Source organism: Scylla paramamosain, chromosome 14, assembly GCF_035594125.1.
Source record: "Scylla paramamosain isolate STU-SP2022 chromosome 14, ASM3559412v1, whole genome shotgun sequence".
Taxonomy (NCBI): Eukaryota; Metazoa; Arthropoda; class Malacostraca; order Decapoda; family Portunidae; genus Scylla; species Scylla paramamosain.
Genome location: NC_087164.1, coordinates 2097530 through 2115299, shown reverse-complemented (window position 1 = coordinate 2115299; position 17770 = coordinate 2097530). Strand labels below are relative to the sequence as shown.

Sequence of the window (17770 nt, the reverse complement as noted above, 5' to 3'; positions counted from 1 at the left end):
CCATGGCCTTAACCCTCGATACGAACTTCCGAGTCGTAGGGAGATAAGTAGAACACTCTTGCCTGACCTATATGACCAAGAAAGAGAGAGACTACGAAAAGAGCTGGAGCAAGCCAAACATATCTCTCTGACCATTGACATCTGGACATCAAGGCAGACGAAAGGCTTCACTGTGACGGCCCATTTCATATCCCAAGAGTGGATTCTTCAATCTGCTGTCTTAGAAAGTGTGTGCATGACGAAAACCCCTCACGTCTCAGAGCTTTGCAGAAGAGTTAAAACTCAACTGCAGAAAAATGGAATATAATGGAAAAAATATGTTTCACTGCAACAGACAATGTTGCCAACATGAATGCAGTAATCAATGAACTGAATGAGCGTCAAGTACCATGCTTTGCTCATACACTTAATCTTGTCGTGCAGGACGCAATGGAGAACACTCGACGTACAGAGAGTAAAAGAAAAAAAAAAAAAGAGAAAAGTAACATTCTTCCACCACAACGTTAAAGCTTTGGATGAACTTATTCACCTGCAGGAACAACAAAGTCTCTCAGTCAAAAAAAATGATACAGGATGTTGATATCAGTTGGAATTCAATACATTACATGATGAAAAGATATCCTGAACACAGTGAACTCGACACCACCACTCTATGCTTGCTTGCCAAGAGCGACATGTGTCTGAATGAAGACGAGAATATGCTCCTTCAGAGCGCTGTCAGTGCACTGGAGCCCTCTGAAGAGGCTACCAAAGTAATGTCGACGGAAAAGGTCACTTCCCCTTCTAAAACATACCAATTATGAGAGGAATTCAAGACTATATAAATTCATAGAACGACATGGAAACCCCAACTAACTCTATTTCTCTCAGCAGGGAATTACAGTTGCAAATGGAAAGGAGATTCTCCAGGGTAGAAAAAAGTTCTTTTTGGCAGCATCCACCTTTTCATATCCTAGATTTATAAAGGTACCATTTGCCAACACATCAAATATAAAAAGAGTGGAAGAGAGATTGACAGGTCTGATGCGAAAGGAGGACCCTAACATCAGCCGAGGTATCCGAAACTGTCAAGAACACAACATAACCACATAAAAAGTCCCAGTGGAGTAGGTTTGACAGCAAAATTAAAAAGATGTCACATGTCATGACTCACCCATCCACAGGTCCGTACATTGAACTTATATGGTGGAAGGAACATCCCAGCCTCTTCCCTAAACTGCAGGAATTGGCAAAGAAATTTATGTGCACACCTGCATTATCTGTTCCATCATAGCGATTGTTCTCCAAGGCAGGTGAATTGATTTCACACAGGCCTAGCAGCCTTAAGGACAAGCAAAAACATTGATGTTCTTTTCCTTAAGCATCCTTAAGGAAAAGAACATCAATATGATTCTTTTCCTTAATAAGAATTTGTAAATACTGCACTGAGTTTCTTCCCTTACAACTGGCCTTATTTGTCTTTCAACATTTTCTGCTCCCAATGCAATGAAGGATTTCCTGTCTGTGATATTGTTTGTGATACTGCACTTTATTTTTCACCTTATTTCTAGATATATGATATGGAAATTGTATATTAACGAATTAATATTTGTGATAGTAGCTGTAATATGGAAACAATTCCATTATATTTAGTTTATTATCATTAAACCTGTTATATGGAAATAAATATATTATATGTAGTTTATTTCTAAACCTGTGATACGGATAATATTTTTTTTTTTTCATTAAAGAACACTCATTACAAAATCATATTAGATATTTATTTCTATGTTTGAGAATGGATATGATATCTATGTACATAAACAATACTGAATTAAAATTTACACTAAGGTAAATTTACTTCTTACCTATATCTATCTATCTATCTATCTATCTATCTATCTGTATATATATATATATATATATATATATATATATATATATATATATATATATATATATATATATATATATATATATATATATATATATATATATATATATATATATATATATATATATATATATATATATATATATATATATATATATATATATATATATATATATATATATATATATATATATATATATATATATATATATATATATATATATATATATATATATATATATATATATATATATATATATATATATATATATATATATATATATATATATATATATATATATATATATATATATATATATATATATATATATATATATATATATATATATATATATATATATATATATATATATATATATATATATATATATATATATATATATATATATATATATATATATATATATATATATATATATATATATATATATATATATATATATATATATATATATATATATATATATCTTAAATAGACCTAATATAATTTCCTTCCAGTGTGTAACCCAGTGTGTATTTTTTTCTCATGTGTTTGTCAGTGAAAAAATGAAATGAATAAAAGACATCGTTCTTAGAAAAAAATATATGTTTCAATTATAATTCCTGATAGCCACACTTGTACTAATAGACATATTTCGTCATATACCAACATGAATAATGTGTATTGCATACTCTAAACCAAGTATACCAAGAATATCACTAACTATAGAACTAACAAATTAATATTCATTATACAATACATAACAAAAAATAATTCTGTGAAATATAATAATAAAACATTAGAAGATAAAATATGAGGGTGAGATAAATCTGAGGAATGATGCAATCAGCCGCCGTGGACCCAAGCACTGACAGGAGAGCTTGGCCCCGAATACAGGCAAGGATCCGTGAGCTGGCTGGGACCCGAGTACTAGCAGAGATCCGCGATCGGCCCGTGACCCGATTACTATCCGGGATTCGATTACCGCCGGGATCCGAGCACCGGGAGGGATCCGCTAGCGGCCTAGGATTCGATTACCAGCCGGGACCTGAGTACCGCCGGGACACGAGTACCGTGAGGATCTCTCTCCCTCACTAGTCTCCTCGCGAGCTGCAGGTACCCGAATCCCAGGGATCCAGCAATCTCAAGTATGATCCACGAATCCTAAAATGCCGGATCCTGCTCAGCAGTAACGTTCACATGCACATGACCATCGCTTTACTGAGAAGGTCTTCAAAATATTACATAAAGCTGATGCACATAGTCATTAAATATTAGAAGTTATTCACATTAAACACTTAAAACCAAAATAAAATAAGCACTTATCATCATCCCAACCATACCATTTATAAACTCTGCTTCGAGCTTTCGTATCCAAGTTAGCAACCAATTTAACTCCCACACCGCCACTCCCTGTCGGTCTCCATCAGCAAGAACACACCATGCCTGTTCACTACACTACACCTTTATTTGTTCTAACTGTTTTTTGCCTAACATCGGCGTTTCCCAATATGTCTAACATCACTGTCTGTACATTTTTTTTTATATGTCTGTTTTTACTCACGTTCCTTTGCCCCTATTCGTTAGTATTTTTGTCTTTTATTTTTTCTAAATGTATTCTTTATTGGTATTCTAAATTGTATTTATGTCTCATATACTGAAGATGCCTTCTGTGAAGGTAGAGTGTTGCAAGTAATAAGTTAAGAGAGAAGCTCTGGATGTATCTCTGTTCACCTCATCTGTAGCTCGAAATTTATGTTATATATATATATATATATATATATATATATATATATATATATATATATATATATATATATATATATATATATATATATATATATATATATATATATATATATATATATATATATATATATATATATATATATATACGAGTATATATTATTATATTATTATATTATTATTATATATATATATATATATATATATATATATATATATATATATATATATATATATATATATATATATATATATATATATATATATATATATATATTATTTTTTTATAATATAAATAAAAATATAAATATAAATAAAAAAATGCCCACTGAAATGCCAGTCCCATAAAAGGGTCAAAGCAGTAGTCAAAAATTGATGAATAAGTGTCTTGAAACCTCCGTCTTGAAGGAATTCAAGTCATAGGCAGGTGGAAATACAGAAGCAGGCAGGGAGTTACAGAGTTTACCAGAGAAAGGGAAGAATGATTCAGAATACTGGTTAACTCTTGCGTTAGATAGATGGACAGAATAGGGGTGAGAGAAGAAGGTCTTGTGCAGCGAGGCCGCGAGAGGAGAGGAGGCATGCAGTTAGCGAGATCAGAAGAGCAGTTAGCATGAAAATAGCGGTAGAAGACAGCTAGAGATGCAACATTGCGGCGGTGAGAGAGAGGCTGAAGACAGTTAGACGAGAGGAGTTGATGATACGAAAAGCTTTTCATTCCACCCTGTCTAGAAGAGCAGTATGAGTGGAACTTCCCCAGACATGTGAAGCATACTCCATACATGGACGGATAAGGCTTTTGTACGGAGTTAACAGCTGGGGGGGGTGAGAAAAACTCGCGGAGACGTTTCAGAACGCCTAACTTCATTGAAAGTGTTTTAGCTAGAGATGAAATGTGAAGTTTCCAGTTCAAATTATAAGTAAAGGACAGACCGAGGATGTTCAGTGTAGAAGAGGGGGACAGTTGAGTGTCATTGAAGAAGAGGGGATAGTTGTCTGGAAAGTTGTGTCGAGTTGATGGATGGAGGAATTGAGTTTTTGAGGCATTGAACAATACCAAGTTTGCTCTGCCCCAATCAGAAATTTTAGATAGATCAGAAGTCAAGCGTTCTGTGGCTTCCCTGCGTGAAATGTTTACCTCCTGAAGGGTTGTACGTCTATGAAAAGACGTGGAAAAGTGCAGGGTGGTATCATCAGCATAGGAGTGGACAGGACAAGAAGTTTGGTTTAGAAGATCATTAATGAATAATAAGAAGAGAGTGGGTGACAGGACAGAATCCTGAGGAACACCACTGTTAATAGATTTAGGAGAAGAACAGTGACCGTCTACCACAGCAGTAATAGAACGGTCAGAAAGGAAACTTGAGATGAAGTTACAGAGAGAAGGATAGAAGCCGTAGGAGGGTAGTTTGGAAATCAAAGCTTTGTGCTAGACTCTATCAAAAGCTTTTGATATGTCCAAGGCAACAGCAAAAGTTTCACCAAAATCTCTAAAAGAGGATGACCAAGACTCAGTAAGGAAAGCCAGAAGATCACCAGTAGAGCTGCCTTGACGGAACCCGTAATGGCGATCAGATAGAAGGTTGTGAAGTGATAGATGTTTAAGAATCTTCCTGTTGAGGATAGATTCAAAACTTTAGATAAGCAGGAAATTAAAGCAATAGGACGGTAGTTTGAGGGATTAGAACGGTCACCCTTTTTAGGAACAGGTTGAATGTAGGCAAACTTCCAGCAAGAAGGAAAGGTAGATGTTGACAGACAGAGGTGAAAGAGTTCGACTTGGCAAGGTGCAAGCACGGAGGCACAGTTTCGGAGAACAATAGGAGGGTCCCCATCAGGTCCATAAGCCTTCCAAGGGTTTAGGCCAGCGAGGGGATGGAAAACATCATAACGATGAATTTTAATAGGTGGCATGAAATAGTCAGAGGGTGGAGGAGAGGGAGGAACAAGCCCAGAATCGTCCAGGGTAGAGTTTTTAGCAAAGGTCTGAGCGAAGAGTTCAGCTTTAGAAATAGATGTGATAGCAGTGGTGCCATCTGGTTGAAATAGAGGAGGGAAAGAAGAAAAAGCAAAGTTATTGGAGATATTTTTGGCTAGATGCCAGAAGTCACGAGGGGAGTTAGATCTTGAAAGGTTTTGACACTTTCTGTTAATGAAGGAGTTTTTGGCTAATTGGATATATATATATATATATATATATATATATATATATATATATATATATATATATATATATATATATATATATATATATATATATATATATATATATATATATATATATATATATATATATATATATATATATATATATATATATATATATATATATATATATATATATATATATATATATATATATATATAGATAGATATAGATAGAGATCTATCTCTCTCTCTCTCTCTCTCTTCCTGTTTCTCTTCATCTTTCTAATTTCTATCTCGCTGCAGGCATCAATATATATATATATATATATATATATATATATATATATATATATATATATATATATATATATATATATATATATATATATATATATATATATATATATATATATATATATATATATATATATATATATATATATATATATATATATATATATATATATATATATATATATATATATATATATATATATATATATATATATATATATATATATATATATATATATATATATATATCGTGTTACACAATAAATGTGTGTGTGTGTGTGCGTGTGTGTGTGTGTGTGTGTGTGTGTGTGTGTGTGTGTGTGTGTGTGTGTGTGTGTATGTATATATATATATATATATATATATATATATATATATATATATATATATATATATATATATATATATATATATATATATATATATATATATATATATATATATATATATATATATATATATATAGTCACAGGCTAGAGAGGTGGACATAAGAGGGGTGAGAGAAATAAGAAAGTCTTCTGCAGTGAGGCTGTGGGTGGAGGGGAGGCATTCAGATAACAATATCAAAAAAACAGTTAACGTGAAAATAACGGTAAAAGATAGGTAGAAATGCAATATTGCAGCGATAAAAGAGAGGCTGAAGACAGTCAGTTAGAGGAGAGGATTTGAAGAGAGGAAAGGCTTTTGATTCCACCCTGTCTATAAGAGCGGTATGAGTGAAACCCCCCCCATGATATGTGAAGCATACTCCATACATGGATAAGGCCTTGTGCAGAGTTAGGAGTTGTGGGTTGTAAAAAAAACTGACGGTGACGTCTCAGAACGTCTAACTTCATAAAAGCTCTTTTAGCTTTTAGCTTTTTAGTTCAAATTATCAGTAAAGAAAACGTTGAGGATATTCAGTGTAGAAGAAGGGGACAGTTAAGTCTCATTGAAGAAAAGGGAATAGTTCTCTGGAAGGTTGTCTCGAGTTGATAGTTGGAGAAATTGTGTTTTTGAGGCATTGAACAATACCAACTTTGTTCTACCCCAATCAGATATTTTTGGAAAATCAGAAGTCAGGCGTTCTGTGGTTTCCCTGCGTGAAATACTTGCTTCCTGAAGGGATGGACGTCTATGAAATGACGCGAAAAAATGCATTGTGATAGCATTAGCTTAGGAGTGGATAGGACAAGAAGTTTGGTTTAAAAGTTCATTGATGAATGATAAGAAGAGAGTGGGTGACAGGACATAATCCTGAGGAACACCACTATTAATAGATTTAGGAGAAAAACAGTGACCATCTACCATAAGAGCAATAGAACGGACAGAAATAAAGCTTGAGATGAAGTTACAGAGAGAAAGATGGAAGCCATAAGAGGGTAGTTTGAAAATCAAAGATTTGTGCCACACTCTATCGAAAGCTTTTAATATGCCTTAGACAACAGCAAAAGTTTCACCAAAATCTCTAAAAGACGATGACCAAGACGCAGGAAGGAAAGCCAGATCACTAGTAGAGCCGCCGTAACGGAATCCATACTGGTGATCAGACAGAGAAGGTTATGAAATAATAGATGTTAAAGAATCTTCCTGTTGAGGATAGATTCATAATTTGTAGATAGGCAGAAAATTAAAGGAATAGGATAGCAATTTCAAAGGTTAGAACGGTCTCCCTTTTCATGAATAGACTGAATGTAGGTAAACTTCCAACAAGAAAGAAAAGTAGATTTTGACAGAGTTGAAAGAGGTTAACTAAGTAAGGTGCGAGCACAGATGCACAGTTTTTTTTTAAGAGCAATAGTAGGGACCCCATCAGCTCAGTTTAAGGCCAGTGAGGGCATAGAAAACATCAATGCGAAGAATTTTAATAGGTAGCCTTGAATGGTACAAGGTAGAATTTTTAGCAAACGTTTGACCGAAGAGATCGGCTTTAGAGAGAGATGTGATAGCAGTGGTGCCATCTGTTTTTAAATAAAGGAGGGAAAGAAGAAAAGCAAACTTATTGGAGGTATTTTTGGCTAGATGCCAGAAATCACGAGGTAATTTAGATCTTGAATAATTTTGACACTTTCTATTAATGAAGTAGTTTTGGTCTAGTTAGAGAACAGCCTTGGTATTGTTCCGGGCAGAAATATAAAGTTCATGAGATTCTTGAGATAACGCATAAGTATCTTTTGTGGGCCACCTATGTACCATATATATCATGAGAACAGACTGTGTAAAATAAGGTTTAGGAAGAGAAAAAGAGTGAGGAATGTATACATTCATCCCAGACGGTCAGGTGTGTGTGGTAGGAAATTTTAATTTTAGAATATTGACTGGAGCCTGATAGGAGTTAACAATGAAGCAGAGGAAGTTCTTAAGGTAATTCAGGATAATTTTTTTTAAACAGGTAATCATAGAACCCACAAGGGGGAACAATATTCTAGAGTTAATTCATATTAACAGGGAGGAAGCAGTCAAGCAGGTAGAGGTTGGAGGACAGCTAGGTAACAGTGACAATTTGGAAATTAAGTACAAATTAAAATGGGGAGAAACTTTTAGAAACAAAAACTCTAGTAAAATTCCTGACTTTAGGAAAGCAAATTTTGAGGAATTAAAAAGGTACCTCCAAGGAGTTGACTGGCAACGGATGCAGGGTGAGGTCACGTCCGGGAAGGAGTTGAGAGAAATAAGGCAGGATGAGAGAGGTGAGGTGAGGTTTGAGGATGTAGGAAAAGAGGAGGGAAGATGAGTCCGGAGAGAGAGAGAGAGAGAGAGAGAGAGAGAGAGAGAGAGAGAGAGAGAGAGAGAGAGAGAGAGAGAGAGAGAGAGAGAGAGAGAGAGAGAGAGAGAGAGAGAGAGAGAGAGAGAGAGAGAGAGAGAGAGAGAGAGAGAGAGAGAGAGAGAGAGAGAGAGAGAGAGAGAGAGAGAGAGAGAGAGAGAGAGAGAGAGAGAGAGAGAGAGAGAGAGAGAGAGAGAGAGAGAGAGAGAGAGAGAGAGAGAGAGGTGAGTATGTTGGAGAGTCAGGTCATGCTGAAATGGGAGAGGTGAGGTCGAGGCGAATAGTTGAGGGAGTGGAGAGGATGGAAGGGACCGAGATGAGGGGATTAGGTGAAGTAAATGTAGATGAGATGTATAAATATTTCGTAGATAAATTGCATACAGGTCAGTTAGCAAACATCCCATATAGACCAATAAGACCACAGGAAAATGACCGTAAATGGATGACTGCTAGGTTAACACATTACATACACCGGAAGAGAAGTATATATAAGAAATTAAATTAAGGGCAGGTGAAGAAGTTTAACACCAAAATCAAATGAATTAGTTAGAACAGGCAGGAAAGCTAAGGGTAATTATGAATTAAAGATAGCTAGCCAGGCAAAGACGGACCCCACGAGATTTTATCAGGTATACAGGACGAAGAATAAGATACTATATGTCCATTAAATGCAGCGGATGGGGAGCTGGTTAGTTCTGGGGAAGAGATTAGTAAAATTCTGAATAAGTATTTTTTAACTTTCTTCACCCAAGATAACATGCAGGATATGCCAAACAGTGAACAGATGTTTAGAGCAGATGAGAATGAGAAGCTGACAGATATTTCCATAACTAAGGAGATAGTGGAACAAGAGATAGATAGGCTAAAAAAGTTCAAGGCACCTGGACCAGATGAAATATATCCCAGAGTACTTAAGGAATACAAAGAGGTTATTAGTGAGCAGTTAGTTTCTGTCTTTAGGAAATCACTTTAGTCAGGTGAAGTACCAGTAATGTGGAAGCAGGCTAATGTAGTACCCATCTTTAAGAAAGATGATAAAACTTAAGCGTCTAATTATAAGACCTTTCATCTTAGCTTTAATTATGGGTAAATTATTGCAGTCAATAATAGCGAGGAACATTAGGAAGCATTTAGACAAACATAAATCGATAAATCAGTCACAGCATATATGGCTTCACAAAGGGGAAGTCTTCCACTGACGAACATGTTAAGTTTTTACAGTAAAGTGTACGAGGCAGTATATAAAGGTGATAGTTATGATACCTTATATTTGTACTTTATTAAACATTTGACAAGGTAACACAGCAAAGGCTCCTGAGAGAGGTTAGGGCGCACGGGATAGATGAGATGTTAACCTAGATAAGGTCATAGCTAAGCGACAGGCGACAAAGAGTTGTAATAAACAGCTCAAAATCTGAGTGGGGTCTTGTAATTAGTGCGTGCCACAGGGATTAGTATTAGGGGTATTGTTGTATTTAATATATATTAATGACTTGGGTCGTGGAATTAGTAGCGATAGTAAATTTGCGGATAACACAAATATACGTAGATTAATTAGGTCAGAATCGAATGCCATCGCCTTGTAGGTAGATCTTTTTCTTTTTACTGGAGAGACACTGGCAAAGGGCAACAAAAAAAAAAAAAATCCCACTGAGATGCCAGTTCAGAAAACGGTCCAAAGCGGTAGTCACAAATTAACGGATAAGTGTCTTGAAACTTCCGTCTTGAAGGAATTCAAGTCATAGGAAGGTGGAAATACAGAAGCAGGCAGGGAGTTACAGAGTTTACCAGAAAAAGGGGTGAATGATTCAGAATACTGTTAACTCTTGTATTAGATAGGTGGACAACATAGGGGTGAGAGAAAGAAGAAAGTCTTGTGCATCGAGGATGCGGGAGTAGGCGAGGCATGCAGATCAGAAGAACAGTTAGTATGAAAATAACGGTAGAAGACAGCTAGAGATGCACCACTGCGGCAATGAGAGGGAGGCTGAAGACAGTGAGTTAGAGGAGAGGAGTTGATGAGAAGAAAAGCTTTTGATTCCACCCTGTCTAGAAAAACGGTATGAGTGGAAGCCCTGCAGATATGTGAAGCTTATTCCATACATGGACGGATAAGTCCCTTTTACATAGTTAATAGCCGGGGGGTTGAGGAAAAACTGGCGGAGACGTCTCAGAGCGCCTAAATTTCATATAAACTGTTTTAGCTAAAGATGCGACGAGAAGTTTCCAGTTCAGATTATAAGTAAACGACAGACCGTGGATGATCTTTGTAAAAAAAGGGGACAGTCGAGTGTCATTGAAGAAAAGAGGATAGTTGTCTGAAAGGTTGTGTCGAGTTGATAGATGGAGGATTTGAGTTTACTCTGTCCCAATCATAAATTTTACAAAAATCAGAAGTCATGCGTTCTGTACCTTCCCTGCGTGAAATGATTACTTCCTGAAGGGTTGGACGTCTATGAAATGACGTCGAAAAGTGCAGGGTGGTATCATCACCGTAGGAGTGGATAGAACAAGAAGTTTCGTTTAGAAGGTCATTGATGAATGACAAGAAGAGAGTGAGTGACAGGACAGAACCCTGAAGAACACCACTGTTAATAGATTTAGGAGAAGAACAGTGACCGTCTATCACAGCAGCAATAGAACGGACAGAAAGGAAACTTGAGATGAAGTTACAGAGAGAAGGAGAGAAGCCACAGGAGGATAATTTGAAAATTAAAGCTTTGTGCCAGACTCTATCAAAAGTTTTTTATTATGTCCAAGGCAACAGCAAAAGTTTCACCAAAATCTCTAAAAGAGGATAACCAAGACTCAGTAAGGAAAACCAGAAGATCACCAGTAAAGTGGTCCATATTGGCGATCAGATAGAAGGGTGTGAAGTGATAGATGTTTAAGAATCTTCCCGTTGAGGATAGATTCAAAAACTTTAGATAGGCAGGAAATTAAAGCAATAAGACTGTAGTTTGAGGGATTAGAACAGTCACCCTTTTTAGGACCAGGTTAAATGTTAGTAAACTTTCAGCAAGAAGGAAAGGTAGATGTTGACAGACAGAGCTGAAAGAATTTGACTAGGCAAGGCAACAGCACGGAGGCACAGTTTCGGAGAACAAAAGGAGGGCCGCCTTTAGGTCATTAAGCCTTCCAAGTGTTTAGGCCAGCGAAGACATGAAAGACATCATTGCGAAGAATTTTAATAGGTAGCATGAAGTAGTCAGATGGTGCAGAAGAAGGAGGAACAAGCCCAGAATCGCCCAAGGTAGAGTTTTTAGCAAAGGTTTGAGCGAAGAGTTCAGCTTTAGAAATAGATGTGATAGCAGTGGTGCCATCTCGTTGAAATAAAGGGGGTAAAGAAGAAGAAAGAGTAAAGTTATTGGAGATATTTTTGGATGCCAGAAGTCACGAGTTAGATCTTGAAAGATTTTGGTACTTTCTGTTAATGAAGGAGTTTTTGGCTAGTTGGAGAACAGACTTGGCATGGCTCCGGACAAAAATATAAAGTGCATGAGATTCTGGTGATAGAAGGCTTAAGTACGTTTTGTGGGCCACCTCTCTGCCATGTATAGCACGAAAACGAGCTGCGTTAAACCAAGGTTTGGAACGTTTAGATCGAGAAAAAAGAGTGAGGAATGTACGCCTCCATGCCAAACACTATTACCTCTGTTTCTGTTATGGGCTCGGCACACAAAGATGGGTCTCTGACAAGAAAGCAGTAGTCATTCTAATGATCCTGAGGACGGATTGGAGCGATAGGATAAGATACAGATATTATATTGTGATCAAAGGAGCCCAATGGAGAAGAGAGGGTGACAGCATAAGCAGGATTAGAAGTCAGGAAAAGGTCAAGATTGTTGGGCGTATCTCCAAGACGGCTAGGAATACGAGTAGGGTGTTGCACCAATTGCTCTAGATCGTGGAGGATAGCAATGTTGAAGGCTAGTTCACTACGATGGTCAATGAAGGGAGAGGAAAGTCAAAGCTGGTGGTACTCACATTGAAGTCTCCAAGAGTGCAAATCTCTGCAAAATGAAAGAGTCACAATGCGCTCCACTTTGGAAGTTAAGTGGTCAAAGAATTTCTTATCGTCAGAGTTAGGTGAGAAGTATACAGCACAGAAAAATTTAGTTTGAGAGTGACTCTGTAGTCGTAGCCAGATGGTGGAAAACGCGGAAGATTCAAGAGCGTGGACACGAGAGCAGGTTAAGTCAATGAGCACATAAACGCAACATCCAGCTTTGGACTGAGAATAAGGATAGAGAAAGTAGGAGGGAACAGAAAAGGTGCTACTGTCAGTTACCTCAGACACTTGAGGAAAAGAAGATGAAGTTTAGAAGAGGAGAAGCGGTGTTGTACAGATTTAAAATTAGATCTTAGACCGCGAATGTTGCAGAAGTCAATGAAGAAAAGTTAAGGGTGGTGTCAAGACACTGATGGTCATTGTCAGAAGGGCAGTCAGACCTTGGGTTAATTTGTGGTACCCTCCCCAGATAGGGGTTCCGAGGCTGGTGTATGAGTCGCTGTGATAATTTTGAAATTTTGAGTGAAGGGTGTGTTTTTTTTTTTTTTTTTTATGTAGGAAGGATACTGGCCAAGGGCAACAAAAATCTAATAAAAAAAAAATGCCCACTGAAATGCCAGTCCCATAAAAGAGTCAAAGCAGTGGTCAAAAATTGGTGGATAAGTGTCTTGAAACCTCCCTCTTGAAGGAATTCAAGTCGTAGGAAGGTGGAAATACAGAAGCAGGCAGGGAGTTCCAGAGTTTACCAGAGAAAGGGATGAATGATTGAGAATACTGGTTAACTCTTGCGTTAGAGAGGTGGACAGAATATGGGTGAGAGAAAGAAGAAAGTCTTGTGCAGCGAGGCCGCGGAAGGAGGGGAGGCATGCAGTTAGCAAGATCAGAAGAGCAGTTAGCATGAAAATAGCGGTAGAAGACAGCTAGATATGCAACATTGCGGCGGTGAGAGAGAGGCTGAAGACAGTCAGTTAGAGGAGAGGAGTTAATGAGACGAAAAGCTTTTGATTCCACCCTGTCTAGAAGAGCAGTATGAGTGGAACCCCCCCAGACATGTGAAGCATACTCCATACATGGACGGATAAGGCCCTTGTACAGAGTTAGCAGCTGGAGGAGTGAGAAAAACTGGCGGAGACGTCTCAGAACACCTAACTTCATAGAAGCTGTTTTAGCTAGAGATGAGATGTGAAGTTTCCAGTTCAGATTAAAAGTAAAGGACAGACCGAGGATGTTCAGTGTAGAAGAGGGGGACAGTTGAGTGTCATTGAAGAAGAGGGGATAGTTGTATGGAAGGTTCTGTCGAGTTGATAGATGGAGGAATTGAGTTTTTGAGGCATTGAACAATACCAAGTTTGCTCTGCCCCAATCAGAAATTTTAGAAAGATCAGAAGTCAGGCGTTCTGTGGCTTCCCTGCGTGATATGTTTACCTCCTGAAGGGTTGGACGTCTATGAAAAGACGTGGAAAAGTGCAGGGTGGTATCATCAGCGTAGGAGTGGATAGGAAAAGAAGTCTGGTTTAGAAGATCATTAATGAATAATAAGAAGAGAGTGGGTGACAGGACAGAACCCTGAGGAACACCACTGTTAATAGATTTAGGAGAAGAACAGTGACCGTCTACCACAGCAGCAATAGAACGGTCAGAAAGGAAACTTGAGATGAAGTTACAGAGAGAAGGATAGAAACGGTAGGAGGGTAGTTTGGAAATCAAAGCTTTGTGCCAGACTCTATCAAAGGCTTTGATATGTCCAAGGCAACAGCAAAAGTTTCACCAAAATCTCTAAAAGAGGATGACCAAGACTCAGTAAGGAAAGCCAGATCACCAGTAGAGCGGCCTTGACGGAACCCATACTGGTGATCAGATGGAAGGTTGTGAAGTGATAGATGTTTAAGAATCTTCCTGTTGAGGATAGATTCAAAAACTTTAGATAAGCAGGAAATTAAAGCAATAGGACGGTAGTTTGAGGGATTAGAGCGGTCACCCTTTTTAGGAACAGGTTGAATGTAGGCAAACTTCCAGCAAGAAGGAAAGGTAGATCTTGACAGACAGAGCTGAAAGAGTTTGACTAGGCAAGGTGCAAGCACGGAGGCACAGTTTCAGAGAACTATAGAAGGAACCCCATCAGGTCCATAAGCCTTCCGAGGGCTTAGGCCAGCGAGGGCATGGAAAACATCATTGCGAAGAATTTTAATAGGTGAGTAGTCAGTCATGAAGTAGTTAGAGGGTGGAGGAGAGGGAGGAACAAGCCCAGAATCGTCCAAGGTAGAGTTTTTAGCAAAGGTTTGAGCAAAGAGTTCAGCTTTAGAAATAGATGTGATAGCAGTGGTGCCATCTGGTTGAAGTAGAGGAGGGAAAGAAGAAGAAGCAAAGTTATTGGAGATATTTTTGGCTAGATGCCAGAAATCACGAGGGGAGTTAGATCTTGAAAGGTTTTGACATTTTCTGTTAATGAAGGAGTTTTTGGCTAGTTGGAGAACAGACTTGGCATGGTTCCGGGCAAAAATATAAAGTGCATGAGATTCTGGTGATGGAAGGCTTAAGTACCTTTTGTGGGCAACCTCTCTATCATGTATAGCACGAGAACAAGCTGTGTTAAACCAAGGTTTAGAAGGTTTAGGACGAGAAAAAGAGTGAGGAATGTACGCCTCCATGCCAGACACTATCACCTCTGTTATGCGCTCAGCACACAAAGACGGGTCTCTGACACGGAAGCAGTAGTCATTCCAAGGAAAATCAGCAAAATACCTCCTCAGGTCCCCCCAACTAGCAGAGGCAAAACGCCAGAGGCACCTTCGCTTAGGGGGATCCTGAGCAGGGATTGGAGTGATAGGACAAGATAAAGATATGAGATTGTGATCGGAGGAGACCAATGGAGAAGAAAGGGTGACAGCATAAGCAGAAGGATTAGAGGTCAGGAAAAGGTCAAGAATGTTGGGCGTATCTCCAAGACGGTCAGGAATACGAGTAGGGTGTTGCACCAATTGCTCTAGGTCATGGAGGATAGCAAAGTTGTAGGCTAGTTCACCAGGATGGTCAGTGAAGGGAGAGGAAAGCCAAAGCTGGTGGTGAACATTGAAGTCTCCAAGAATGGAGATCTCTGCAAAAGGGAAGAGGGTCAGAATGTGCTCCACTTTGGAAGTTAAGTAGTCAAAGAATTTTTTATAGTCAGAGGAGTTAGGAGAGATGTATACAGCACAGATAAATTTAGTATGAGAGTGACTCTGTAGTCGTAGCCAGATGGTGGAAAACTCGGAAGATTCAAGAGCGTGGGCACGAGAGCAGGTTAAGTCATTGCGCACATAAACGTAGCATCCAGCTTTGGATCGAAAATGAGGATAAAGAAAGTAGGAGGGAACAGAAAAGGGGCTACTGTCAGTTTCCTCAGACACCTGAGTTTCAGTGAGGAAAAGAAGATGAGGTTTAGAAGAGGAGAGGTGGTGTTCTACAGATTGAAAATTAGATCTTAGACCGCGAATGTTGCAGAAGTTAATGATGAAAAAGTTGAGGGGGGTGTCAAGACACTTAGGGTCGTCGATAGAAAGGCAGTCCGACCTGGGGACATTTATGGTCCCCTCCCCAGATGGGGACTCCGAGGCTGGTGTAGGAGTCGCCATGATGATTTTAAAATTTTTGGGTGAAGGGTGTGTGTGTTATTAGGTGCTTGTAGTTTTGTGAGGAGGAAGAGAGTTGTCTTTAGAGGGCAGGCTGTGACTGTCCCCTTGTAAGATTTAGATAGGATGAATGACGATAGATAGAATAGATAGACAGAATGGACGATAGATGGCAAATGTAATTTAATATCTACAAATACAAAGTACTTAATGTAGGTAGAGGAAACCCACACAGTAGATACACAATAAGCAACGAAACTCTGGTAGGTACAGGGTAGGAGAAAGGTTTAAGAATTATAGTTACCTCTGAACTCTGTCTAGGAAAACAATGCATAGAGGCCAGAAACAGGGCAAAAAGGGTATTAGGATTCTTTTTTAGGAGTGTTAAAAGTAGAAAGCTCGAAGTAATATTATAGTTATATTTGGCGCTGGTCAGACCTCATCTAGACTACGCTGTACAGTTCTGGTCCCCACATTACAGGAAAGGTATATGGCTATTAGAATCAGTACAGAGGAGAATGACTAAAAGGATATACGGGATGAGAAGCATTCCTTACGACGCAAGACTGAAGCTGTTAAATTTACATTCTTTAGAGAGACGTAGGTTAAGAGGGGATAGAAGTCTTTAAGTGGTTTATAACAAGGGGGATGTAAGCAAAATTCTTAGGATTAGCAACCACGATAGAACAAGAAATAACGGGTTCAAGCTTGAGAAAATTTAGGTTTAAAAAAGAAATATGAAGAAATTGGTTCTCAAATAGAGTGGTAGATGAGTGGAACGGACTCAGTAATCATGTTGTTAGTGCTAAGACATTAGGGAACTTGAAGAGAAGATGAGACAGGTTTATGGATGGGGATGATAGCTGGAAATAAGTAGGTATATTTTGATACAGGGAATGCCACATATAAGCCTGGTCGTTTCTTGCTACTTCTCTTATTTCTTATTGTCTTCTGTTCTAACACAGAGATGAACCTCTGGCACGGAAGCAGTAGTCAGTAAAATACCTAATCAGGTCCTGTTAACTAGCACAGGCAAAATGCCAGAAGCACCTCCACTTAGGGGGATTTTGAGGAGGGATTGGAACGATAAGACAAGATACATATATGAGATTGTTATCGGAAGAAACCAAAGGAGAACAGGGGGTGACATTATAAGCAGAAGGATTAGAGGCTAGGAAAAGGTCAAGAATGTTGAGCGTATCTCCTAGAATGATCAGTAGGTTGTTGTACCAATTGCTTTAGGTCATGGAGGATAGTAAATTTGAAGGGTGGGTGACCAAGATGGTGAGTGAAAGGAGAGGATATATATATATATATATATATATATATATATATATATATATAT

The 17770-nt window shown here is 38.0% G+C and overlaps 1 protein-coding gene across 1 annotated transcript in view; it reads left to right on the top strand.

Moving 5' to 3' along the window:
- Nucleotides 1–2714: 2714 nt before the first annotated feature.
- Nucleotides 2715–17770, top strand: part of LOC135106716 (trypsin-1-like) — a 46548-nt gene continuing 31492 nt past the window's right edge. Inside the window, exon 1 of the mRNA XM_064015973.1 lies at nt 2715–2948. Coding sequence (XP_063872043.1) covers nt 2715–2948 — 234 coding nt within the window. The remainder of the gene's footprint in view (nt 2949–17770) is intronic.